The 12,684-nt window shown below is 35.5% G+C and overlaps 2 protein-coding genes and 1 pseudogene across 2 annotated transcripts; 2 read left to right on the top strand and 1 right to left on the bottom strand.

The window, feature by feature from the left end:
• Positions 1-649: 649 nt before the first annotated feature.
• LOC113074869 (dnaJ homolog subfamily B member 12-like) lies at positions 650-5,417 on the bottom strand. Its single transcript, XM_026247594.1, has 9 exons — positions 5,228-5,417; positions 4,668-4,839; positions 4,370-4,515; positions 4,089-4,265; positions 3,890-3,969; positions 2,664-2,773; positions 2,199-2,371; positions 1,936-2,070; positions 650-1,828 (listed from the first exon to the last, which is right to left on the bottom strand). Exons 1-8 carry the CDS (start codon positions 5,358-5,360, stop codon positions 1,946-1,948), a joined length of 1,116 nt encoding a protein of 371 aa, XP_026103379.1. The 5' UTR covers positions 5,361-5,417; the 3' UTR covers positions 650-1,828; positions 1,936-1,945.
• A 954-nt stretch (positions 5,418-6,371) lies between these two features.
• LOC113074868 (tRNA (uracil(54)-C(5))-methyltransferase homolog-B-like) lies at positions 6,372-8,001 on the top strand (annotated as a pseudogene).
• Positions 8,002-9,601: 1,600 nt separating this feature from the next.
• Positions 9,602-12,120, top strand: LOC113074870 (acyl-CoA desaturase-like; the record flags this gene model as incomplete). Its single annotated transcript, XM_026247595.1, has 3 exons — positions 9,602-9,828; positions 9,997-10,195; positions 11,989-12,120. Coding segments are annotated over exons 1-3 (499 nt in total), but the record flags the coding sequence as incomplete, so codon positions are not given.
• Between the last annotated feature and the right edge of the window lie 564 nt (positions 12,121-12,684).

Raw genomic sequence — 12,684 nt, 5'->3', positions numbered from 1 at the left:
ACACTTGCAGTGTCCTTTAGTCTTCCTGGATTTCATGAGGATTGAAAGGACAGTTATATATAGGTAAAGCTTTCTGAAGCATTAGGGAACAGATACATGCCTGTGTTGTTTGCCATACATAGGCCTAATATTCAGATGTGGAATAGGCTTTATGAATGTGGGATGAAATGGAAGAGTTGATCATCATATTACGAAGGTTGGCAACAACATTCTTAATATTAATGTGCATTTTTGTTTTGTATGTTTATGCATTGTTATTCCAATGTGAAGTCCAAAGAACACGGGTTGATAAGATAATAGCCTTCATTTCGATTTCTGAGCGAAGCTCATGACTGCCCCCTGGTGTGCAACTACAACACCCACTGTTTACTGAAAATACCAATCTATACTACCTTTCAAACGTTTATATATGTGCGTGTACGTGTATATATATATATATATATATATATATATATATATATATATATATATTATTAAATTATTATTTGTTAAATAAATTCTTACTTTTTCGGTAACACTAAATTAGCTTATTAGAATATTCTCCAAATGATCACGTGACACTGAAAAATGGAGTAATGGTTGCTGAGATTTCAGCTTTCAGCAATTTTATTGTTTTTAATCAAATAAATGCAGAGGCTTCTTTCAATAACTAAAAAAAAATAATAATAAAAAAAAATGTATGGACATTTATGTCCAAACAGACTTGACCCTAAATACTTCTTTTTCTTCGTTTTTAATTTTCAAAGTCGTTTAATTTTCCCATTTCAAGACAGCCTTTAAGGGCAAACTAAAAGAAACATTGGCTGAATATGTATTTAAATCTCATTGTGCTTACCTCATAAATCAGAAAAAGCTTGTTGTAAAAAGCTTAACATCTCCTCAGAATGTGAAATTAGGCATAATTATGTTTCAACTATTTGTTAAAAAGAACATTTATTCTTATTTCTTTCTTTTTTGGTAACTATGTTACATGACATACACACACATAAAAATCATAAAATGTTGTACTCAAATGAAAGAACATAAAATATGGAAGAAGAAAAAAATTTCCAAGAACATTTTAGTGGCCAATTGTTCTAAGCACAAATGTCAAGCATTGATGTTTTTCCTTCCTACATTACATTATACAGAGACTTACAGTATACAGTAAGACTGGATCTGGCAAGGCACTTGATTATGCTTTAGAACCCTCCATCTACACTTTGCAAAACACTGTTAAAATTAATGCTTCTAAGGTTCTAAAAATAAATTAAAATGGAAGAAAATAGTATGATACCATTTAATAAATACAAATATTAATTTTCCATCTGCATAAATCTTAAACATTCTTTTTAAAAATCTAACAGGCAAAACAACAGTGAACAATTCACTGAATGCTAAAATGACACCGGTGTAATCATTTGACTTCCTGTGGTCAGATCAAACACTACTAGAAATTTCAGAATTGGCTCAGAAAACCCAAATATGGGTATTGAAAAATGCTTTGAGAAGAAAGGGTCTAAATAAAAAAAGAAAAGCAGTACGCTAGCAGCATTGATTACCATTTAATAGCTGTGTACTTTTCTCTCTACCAGTAAATCATCCAATGCTTTTTAATTTATAACATATTTAAATCCATATATAAAACCATTTCGCAGATGGTAAGATCTTCCGTGAGTTGTGATTTTCCTAAGATTTTGAAGGAGAGATGAGAGGGAACCCATGTGGCACCAGGATGGGCTATCTTTGTTTCTCCTGAACTGGTGCAATGCAATGTCCTATTTTAGCAAAGAGAACAGAACATTTCTGTATATTATCATCTTCAAATGACGTCTGAACAGGACACCACCTGAAACCGAACAAAATCATGAAACACAGTCAATGAATGTCCGCAGATAAACACTAAATAATCCACCAGACAAACAATTCAAATTCAGAACAGGAAAGCAAACTCACATTCTGCTACTCAATGGCCGTGTATCAGAACCTGTATATCTGAAAGTTTCGAGCAGCTGGGTGTTGCCATCTTCTGTGCCCTTTGGTATAAGTCGGTGTCTCCAAAGTAACGTGCCCGATACAACAAGCCTTCCTCTGCAAACAAGAGCACAGATTTAGATGCTAAATTACACTTGCATTATGTGGACAGGCACTGTGAAACACTGCTTTATACATCATCTATAAACATGCATTATTAAGCAGCTTTAATATACGTCACGTACTCTGTTGCTTCTCCTTCCAGCAATTGTTTCTTAGGTTTGAAATATAGTCCTCCTCCACGCTTTGTTCAACATTCTTAAGATTCATCCCCGTGTATTCTTCTGAGAAGTGGTCGCCTACATAGTAAGGCACCTTCAGAGTGGGAGTGTGTCGCCTGATTGTGTGGCCCATGGATCTAAAGCAGGTGCAGTGTTCGATAACGTCAGAGACAGATATTCATCACTTGAGTGAGTGACAGGCATCATGCTTTAACAAGATAAACCTATTTTTGCTTTCAGAACATTTTTCTGTGAGACTGAGGTTTAAGAATATGAAAACAAACAATACTTAGTGTGACAGTTAACTCAAAATGCACAATGGGATAGAGAACATGCTTCATATGACTATCAAACACATGCCGTGGTTAAATAATAGTGTATTTTAATACTATATGAAGTCCACACGATAATTTAAAATGTTGGTCTCACGGTCTGTGGCTGAGGCTGTATGGGGGACTGGAAACCATCATCTGGCTGAGAGCTGAGACTATGATCAGAATGAGTATTGGCATCAGCTGTACAAACAAGGCAAGGCCACCCTGGATGATAAAAAGCATGCATTAATATTAAACAGCACACCATGACATATATAGAAAAAACTATAGTTATATTTCATCAGCCTGAAAACTTCTTTTAAATCCATACCAACTGGCTCAAATAATGCAATTTAACATATCAAAGCACAAATTTGATTTGTTCTCTTGACCACAGAGGACACACAGGGTATCTGTATGTTACACAAAAGTAAATATAAGACTTTCCAAGACCTTTTTAAGATGGAGTTCACAATATAATTAATTCATTGAGCAAAAAATTGCTTAAGAATATGAAAATTACCTTCTAATTACACTACACTACAAATACAAATGATGTTCCTCTTCACAATTTTATCTAGTTTAAATCAAGATACATTTACTTGAGGAGCAAAATAATGTAATAGTGGATGTCTTGTTTTAATAGAAATCGATCTGAAGTGAGAAAATGAAGTGAGTTCTTGATTAAAACAAAACAAATATCTTTCAATGGGCTTAAAATTTTGCGCAGAATTTCACCCCATTGACAGATGTGTGTTTTTGTGTTAAACAAACTCTTAAACACTTAATATTGTTCAATTCATCAGAAAATAAGACTTCAAATATGAAATTAGCAATTTGTATCTTTACGTTTTTTGTAGTGCAAGTGACACTTAATGCCTTGAATATGTGATTTTAAGACTTTTTTAGGACCTGCAGAAACCCTGTTACACAATCGCATAACATATTTAATAAATGACCATGCTTTTCTTAATTGTAATTTTACCTGAATATCAATGAGAGTTAGCTGAAACAGTATTGAGATCAACTGATCTAATTTAGTTGTCTCTGGAAAATAGTGATCTATGACATTATATTATGTTGAATATCAAAGGTTCTTGTGTAGAATCGTTAATTAGGGACTTGTGGACATATGAATGTTTTTAGATTTGTGGAGTTATAATATTCTAAAGTGAAAAGTAATGTATAAGTTTACATTTTGTGCTATTCCCCTTAACACATCAGCTGATGCATGATCATTCTGCACATGCTACATTTATATGCATATCTTCCCCCACTATAGATGAAGTAAAAAATCAACACAAAACCCCTAATAATCTTGCTTGATGATTGGGCTCTTACTTCTCTCTGTTGTTCTCGTCGTTCATGTCGCTGTTGATGACCAAACCTCATCCTGCCATTGCTGTACACATGCACATTATCTAGAAACGTAAAAAAAAAAAACGGTACAATGACACATTTCACGGTTTTGAATGTATTCAAACACAGCCACTGACACGTTTCTAAATTCACATTTAAAAAGGTCATCGGCAGGACTCACTGGTAGGAAATCCACCTCCAAAGAACATATTGAAAAGGTCCTCAGGGGAAATATCTGCCTCGAAATTCCTGTGTTGGGTCCTGTGCCTGTGAGTCGGATTGGCTTTTTCTTCACCATAAACATCATACTGCCTTCTTTTCTCAGGGTTACTTAGAACTGCGTAAGCATTACCTATAGCTGTTGAAGACCAGGAAACAAAACAAATGAGATGATCACATGCAAAAGCTCTCCATACTGATTGCAGAAATGCTTAATGCACGGGTTCAAGTCATGTATTTTACCTTTAAATGCTTCAGTGGCGCCAGGTGCATGGTTTTTATCTGGATGAAACTTTAGAGCTAGCTTTCGGTAAGATTTTTTCAAATCCTCCTCAGAGGCTTCTTTACTGACTCCAAGAATCTCATAATAGTCTTTACATCTCTTAATTCTGCATCAGGACAACGACAGATCACAGTAGAAAAGAGAGAAAGCAGTCAGGCAATGAAACCACTATGAACACATATAAACCAAATGTTCATCTCATAAAAAAATGACCATGTCCAAGACTTTTAGCCAAGCAGTCTGAAACAAATAACAGACCTTTTGACGGCATCCAGTTGCTCTGATGTGTATGGCTTGGCTGATTCTGTGGCACCCTGTCCAGAGGAGTGATCTTCAGTGTTGTGACTTCGGTTTCGTAATCCATCATTTTCTCTAATGTTTTCTTCACTTGTAGAAGGTCCTCCATTCTCAGCAATAGACTTTAGTAAAGCTGAGACAAGAACAATTTCATATAAATAAGAAGCACTGATGCCTGTCTGTCCATCCGTCTATCTAACCAACATCCATCAACCCACTAGATCTTTCTAGAAATGATAATAGTTAAGAGGAAATTCTAATTTTGATTACGTAAGATTACTTACATATAAAACATATATATGAACAAATAGTATAAGTAATATAACCAAGAGCACCAATTATGTGGTTCGACAAAATAGAGTTATATGCTGTTAAGTAAAAATGCTGTTATTTCACAGTCATAATAAAGATCGAGATCCCAAGGCCTTTATTACCGTCTAACTACAGACTTCGGGTTTTCCGGTGGCCTTTTAACAGACCTCTTACGATCTCCGCTATACACTTATGTACATTACACGCACATCTCGCCTTGTCGGTGGGAAACAGTCTCTGCGCCTTCTCGAGGAACCGCTTGGCTTTGTCGGGATCGTTCTCTCGCAGCGCTGCGATCGCTATTTCGATGCAGCGCTCCGCTTCGTCCTTGTTTGATTCCATTGCGACGGCGGAACTGATGACTGATCTCTTTCCTGACCGTCCAGACGCAGCCTGATGACGTTTACAACAACGTCAAGAAGTTTTCACTAATGGATAGAACGTCCACTTTGTAGTAAAAAAAAAAACAAGCAAAAAAAAAAAAAAAAAAAAAACGCCCACTTTGTAGTAACGTAGTTATCAGAGTCCCTCTAGCTTTGGATTTGTTCATCACATTGGGAAACTGCACACCTCATATTTTGTGGCGTTGTCAATATACAGATAAATTATGGTGGGAGGCTTCTAGATGTATAATTCACAAATTGTTGTGGAATTCTCTTTAGGATATAAGAATGTAATTATTTATTTATTTTATTTGAACCGTAAGAGTATTAAGAAATCAGAAAACTATTTTCCTCCGTGCATGGTACTTAAGGAATTAGAAAATGTATATATGCACAATTAAGGACAGTACAGACAAAAAAGTTTTAAAAATCTATTTAGTACACATAAGATATTGCGAATTAGCAAGGCCTTTCATTATTTTATTAATTTGTTTTTACTTCATTTATTTGGTGGTTTTAGAATAGAATAGAATTAGCTTTTATTGCCAGGCATGTTTACAACATAAACAGGTTTACACACACACTAAATTTAAGAAGTGTTTGATTGATAAGGTTTGATCTACTTATGAAATGAATGCTTTCCATATACATTTTTATACAATCATTAGGTTTTATTCAATATATATTTAAAATAACTAAATAGGCTACAATTATTTACAATCATTTATTTTTATGACGATTATTTTGTTTATTCTGCTTGTTGATGAGTCTTGTTTTCCTGAAGGTTTGTACAACATAATTTCTAACATTTATTATTACATCTGTTCGTTGATGATAATAATAATGTAAACTTTTTCGATCATATTAACAGTAAAACAAATGAAAAACCCTTTATACTTCCGGAAACTTGCTGTTGCGGTCTGAAGCAGAGTGCGCGCGCTAGTTGAGGAAGTAGCGTCATAGAGCGCCATGTCAAGTTGTTGTGGACACATGGAAAAAAGGCACAAGGAACAATATTTCTTTTACCGGACTGTTGACAGTTTAAACGTGTATGTTGTGAGGCAAAATATTTCTAGAGCACTGACGCGATAATTTCATAACTTTTTTTTTTGTGTGTGTGTTAGTTTTTTGAGCGCGTGAACCTCAAAAACTAAACGAACGTAGCGTGCCTATAAAACAATGCGCTTATATTTTACCTGGCCACTGCTGAAACAAGCAGTCATTATACCAAAAACATGCTTCAGCTGTTCAATAACCAGCAGTTGTGCTGTCAATACTGGCTTTAAGCCTGTAAAGAGAAGAAAGGAAATGAAACCCAAACTCCCTGCTCACTGGCACACTCTCTCCTGGGAAGAGAGACTGGCTGATACTGTGACTCCTCTGTGGAGAATGAGTTATGAGGATCAGCTCCAGTGGAAACAAGAGCAGCAGCACAAGATCTTACTTGAGATGACCAAGCAGCTAGCTCAGGATTCAATGCACTCTTTTTCAAATGACTTACGTTTTCCCCTCCTTCCCATAGTAGCCTCACCAGTGAGTGATGGATACCGCAACAAATCAACTTTCTCTGTCAACATAGGGGTTGATGGGAATCCAAAAACTGTTGGATTTTATATCGGCACTGGTAAAGCAGGCAACATTGTCTGTGTCCACGGTGACCATCTCCTGAACATGCCTTCAAAACACAAGATGGTAGCAAGGCACTATGAAGATTTTATACGCCTCTCGCCGCTCAAACCGTGCATTTTACTTCACGATGGTGGTCACTGGAGAGAAATCACGATAAGAACAAATTCTGCCAGTCACACGATGGCCATAGTTTACTTCCATCCCCAAACCCTAACACCTGAGGAGATAGCCGTCCATAAAGCTGCTCTGGTGGAGTACTTCACACAAGGTCCAGGGGCAGTTTGTCAACTAGATTCTCTGTACTTCCAGGAGACCACAATGACCCGTTGCAGTCATGAACAATCCCCCTATCAGCTTCTGCACGGACAGCCCCATATCTTTGAGGAGGTGCTTGGCTTCAGGTTCCGCATTTCTGCTGATTCTTTCTTCCAGGTGAATCGGGGAGCGGCGGAAGATTTGTACAAGACCATAGCCAGAGTTGAATCGGGCTTGTGTTGGAGGCACTCTGCTGGATGTCTGCTGTGGTACAGGAGCTATTGGCATTTTGTTATCGCCACAGATGGAGAGAGTCATTGGCATCGAGCTCATTGAGCAGGCGGTTGAGGACGCCAAGTTTAATGCAGCACTAAATGGAGTTCATAACTGTGAATTTCTCTCAGGCAAAGCGGAAGTTGTTCTACCAAATCTGATGGCCACTTTCAATTCTGAAAGTGGTCTGACAGCTGTTGTGAATCCGTCCAGGGCTGGCCTACATTATCGAGTTGTCAGAGCCTTGAGGAACCAACCAGCCATAAGAAGGCTTGTCTATATTTCATGCAAACCTGATGGGGAGGCAATGAGAAACTTTAAAGGCCTGTGCAGTTCAGACTATGAGAGGAAGATCATTGGAGAAAGCCTTCAGACCAACTGTGGCCGTCCCTGTGGACCTGTTTCCACACACTCCTCACTGTGAACTAGTGCTTGTGTTTTGAGCGATAGTAGTTGTTTTGGAATTCATTCTGATAAATGACTTTTTATTTTATGCCATTAAATGTCAGTGGAAAATTTTCAGTACAGTTTCTCTTTTGTCAAATACTTAGTTCAGTTAAAAAAAAACTAAAATAAACGGTAACGTTTATTTGATTAGTTTATTTTGGATAGTTGACAATGAAACATTTCATATTTCCATTTTAGTTTTAATTTGCTGTGCTAAAATAACAAACTAAAATAAAAAATTTTATAGATGTTAAGAAATTAATAAGATGACAAACCACAACAAAATTACTTAAGCTGAAATTAAATTGAAAAAAAAAAACAAATTATTCAAAATGTTTTTTTTTTCTTCTTTTTACAAGAACATGCTATTTTATCTTAGTTAAACAATATACTAGCATCTCAATTACTTTAACACATTTGTAAACCCATATAACACATTTGTAAAACCCATATGTTTTGTTTGATTCTATTGCAGATCCCTTACTTTAATCACAAGAGGGTGCTATTGCGTCATCCCTCTATATTCTGCAGTGTTGCATAGATGTGGTGCAGTTTAGATATTTTCAAATGTGAACGCTTAATGATGAATCGGTCTTCAGGAACTTGTTTTTAAGGAAATCGGTCTGGTTTTCCTTGATACAACTTCACAAATTTGGTATGTATAGATAAATACACTGGCTTTTTCTGAGCAAGCTGGTTATGAAAATATAACTGATTTTCTTAAGCATTAACAACAAGTTCACATTTGAAAATATGAATCCACCACAGAATAAACACATGATGAACACAAGTATAATTTCCATATATGGTCTTTCTGTTTAAGTTTGGACACAAAACCACCATCATAGGCTTCAAGTATGACACAGTTACATGTGCCTGAGAAGGGCTGATCATTTGGATGAAGCAAGCTTACAACAACAAAACACCTACAAGAACTAGGCAAAAACTTTATAGTTAGTGCACCCGACTGAGCCAAACCATTAAGTAAATGCTTCTTGACCAGTGTTAAAAACACTGAGCCATTTAGTGTACAAAAACCTTGACGAGTGTACAAATACAATGCAATTCAATTACTATAATGTGTGCAGCAAGTAACATCTTGAAATTGGAATCATACAGTCTATGGGAAATTATAGTAACTTAATTCCTATTTGAAGAACTACAGATTTGATGTCATTTTAGTAGCATAAGGAGAGATGGCTTATGTTCTCCAGTAATCCAATGCTACCATTTTAGACCTAGATAGTAACAAAATAACCTTATTCTTGGAAAATATTGAAAGGTTTGCATTTGTATTTATAGCATTATAAAACTCACTATACCACAAACACACATATACATCCATATATATATATATATATATATATATACATAACACATACACACACACACACACACATATATTTATATGTGCTGAAAAAGTATTACACTGAAACGTGTAAGCAAACCGTGTATAACAAACATTTATTCAGGAAATATGGGCTCGAATAGCAAAGACCTGCATTTTCTAATTTACACAGAACATTATTTAAAAAAAAAAAAAAAAAAAAAACAGCTTTGTAGAGATGTTATCTGATCTGTATCGGAGTGTAGGCTATCAAACAGCAGAGTAGGCTACATGGCATCCACAACATACGCATCAGATAAGGCAACCAATGAAACTGGTAGGGCTAAACGGCATCCTCTCAGCCTCGCCCAATTGTATAATTTTAAACGAAATCAGAGGCTTAGACACGCAAAAAAAATTAATCACTCGACGGGGGAATCTGCCTGCTAGCATCAAGCAAATTGCGACAATTCTTTATGGTTGCATCGCAAACAAGGTAAGCGCGTGCCTTTATTGAGTCGGAAGTCACACCCGGTTTGTGCAGAATGTAATGTATTCATTGAATGAGGGCTTTGTCTTTAATAATAATGACGATGACTGAAATGACAGATGGCATTTCTTTGCCGTCGGTCGTGAAAATATAATCGAATCGTTCTCTTTACAGGAGATAATAACGAGCAAGAAAGAAATGGCTGAAACGACGACAGAGGATGTTTATGATGATGCTTACGAGGAGAAACCGGGCCCGAGTCCTCCAGTGAAAATCGTATGGAGAAACGTTATATTAATGTCTCTTTTGCACCTAGGAGCTCTTTATGGTCTGATGATTCTTCCATCTGTCTCATCTTTAACGCTGATATGGAGTGAGTAACGTTATGTTACTGTTAATTCTGATTATATGAACTGACGTTAGTTTTTACTGCGTTTTTATTGTTATGTCCTAATATAAATGTATAACGAGACTGGATAATGTTGTATTGTCTGCAACTACGTGTTTTGTGTACATAGTGGTGTATACCTGAAAGACATACAGATAGGCTATCTTAACAGAAAATGACTTTGGTAGAAGTTGAAGTCACCGTTTAGAATTTTACTTAAGTAAAAGTCATTGTACTTAAGTACGAAATAAATAAATAGACTTAAACATACTTAAGCATTGAAAGTAAAAGTACAAGTAGCCTAAATGCAAAATAGAAATGAAGCAAAATAAATATAGGCCTATATATATATATATATATATATATATATATATATATATATATATATCTGTGTGTGTGTGTGTGTGTGTGTGTTCATTTTCATCAACCGATTCGTTCAAAAGGCTGATTCAATCAATAATTAAACACTGTACATTGCTCAGAGATGCAAAACAGTGCTTTGTGATCTTTGTTTGGAACTATTTTAGTTGGCAAAATTGAGCAAAAACAAGCAATTACCTCTAAAAAGTAAGTCACATTGCTTTACTGAACTTGCATAAAATTATTATTAAATGTATTATCACTCTTTGTGTGATAGATTAAGTGAACTATATTAAATTATATAAATAGAAAACTCATTCAGAAGCATTTTGAGTTTTAAAAGACTAATAAATAAACGTGTTGTATGTGTGATTTTGGTGACATATGGCTGAAATATAAAAAACTCAAGTGAAGTACAGATACTCCCAAAAGTATTATTACTTTGTTAAAATACAGCACTAGATAGATCGATAGACACATGCACATACATTATTTTAGAATATAGGCTATATTTATAAGCCTAAACCGTCCCCACCATAACCCTCATTTTATTTGGACTCAAAAAAGTAAATATAGTAAACATTTACTTCAAGTCATTAGTGGATTTTATATATCAAATTAAACAGGAAAACCTGCTGATTTGTATTATATCAGTTTTGTCTTTTAACATCCATGGCATGAATATGAATCAAACTGGCATTTAACTTTCTTAGCTCAAAATATTTTTTTCCTCTTCTTTTTTTTATTTTTTTTTCTTTAATAATTTTTTTTTTTTACTAACTTACAACTTTTATGATTTAACCTCTATCGCTCATGTGTAGTAATAATTGGTTTTACTCAGCAAAACTCCCCAGTTTCCTTTCTTGTGTTGCAGGCATTTCATCTCATAAGTGTGGTGGTGTTCTTCTCTTACAGATTATGTATTCTCAGATATGCTAAATATTGTCACATTTTTTATCAAAAGTGAAAATATGTCAAGGCCAGCTAAATTTCTCAGCTAAATTTGTTATGTAGACCAATGCTAAAAAGTGTTTTGTAAGCATGCGTGTGTGTAATAGCGAGTCCAGTGAATAATTTGAAATCCTACCAAAATCTATAACTGTGCTCCACTGTTGTGTACATTTTTGGCATTACAGTGCTGCATAATATTGCACCCTGTTGAACAAAGAAAATTGCTGTTGAAATAGGCTCTCCATTGTAAATTGAGCTGAGTCATAACAATGTGCCCTTCTTCACAGTCTGTGGCCTGGTATCCCCACATACCTTGCAGCCTTGTCTGACAACACATAGGGAGAAATTTTGTCCTCTCATAGAGCAAATCAAGGGTGCACACACTGTTACACAGTATAGAAGCTGTGTGTAGTTCAGACTAATTAGTTTTTAAACATTCGGTTCTATTTTCTCTATTAATGTTACAGCGGGAGTGTGTTTCATGCTAAGCGCTCTAGGAATAACCGCCGGCGCCCATCGCCTTTGGAGCCACAGGTCCTACAAAGCATCATTGCCACTACGAATGTTCCTAGCAATTGGAAACTCCATGGCTTTTTCAGGTAAAAAATTATTAAGTGGATGAAACAATTTTCCACATTAAATAATGCTGTAAACTTGAATGCATCTCGTAGTGGTTAAAGAAGGGCATAGTCGTTAAAGATCTGAGATAATAGGTTCAAACGAGCAATGAACAAAGCAACCTTAAACAAAGCAATTAACCCCAGGATGTCCACCTGGGATTGTCCCTGTAATAGTGTAGTGTTAGACACTTTGCATAAAAGTATCTGTCAAATGACTGCTTACACTTGTTATATGTGCATATATATATATATATAATTTTATTTATACTATGTCTTAATTTTGCAGTTCCCTTTCTGTTGGTTACTATGAGTTATGTCGTGAAGACATAAGGGGTTTATTTGAGAGCCCCAATCCGCTCTGACTTTCAGAGAAAACGCCAATTAATTTTCTGTATTTTTTTTTTGTATACCTGAGCCACTCACCATGCATAAAAGGTATAAATATGCAACAGGTGCATCCACTCATTCAGAATTTGCTTCGGAGCCAAGTGGGTGAATGATTTTCTCTCCACAAAGCCTTTCTGATCTGACTGGAAGCAAGAA

This window comes from Carassius auratus, unplaced genomic scaffold (assembly GCF_003368295.1).
Source record: "Carassius auratus strain Wakin unplaced genomic scaffold, ASM336829v1 scaf_tig00015544, whole genome shotgun sequence".
Lineage (NCBI taxonomy): Eukaryota > Metazoa > Chordata > Actinopteri > Cypriniformes > Cyprinidae > Carassius > Carassius auratus.
The sequence above is the reverse complement of the archived record's forward strand: the minus strand, read 5'-3'. Positions and strand labels throughout refer to the sequence as shown.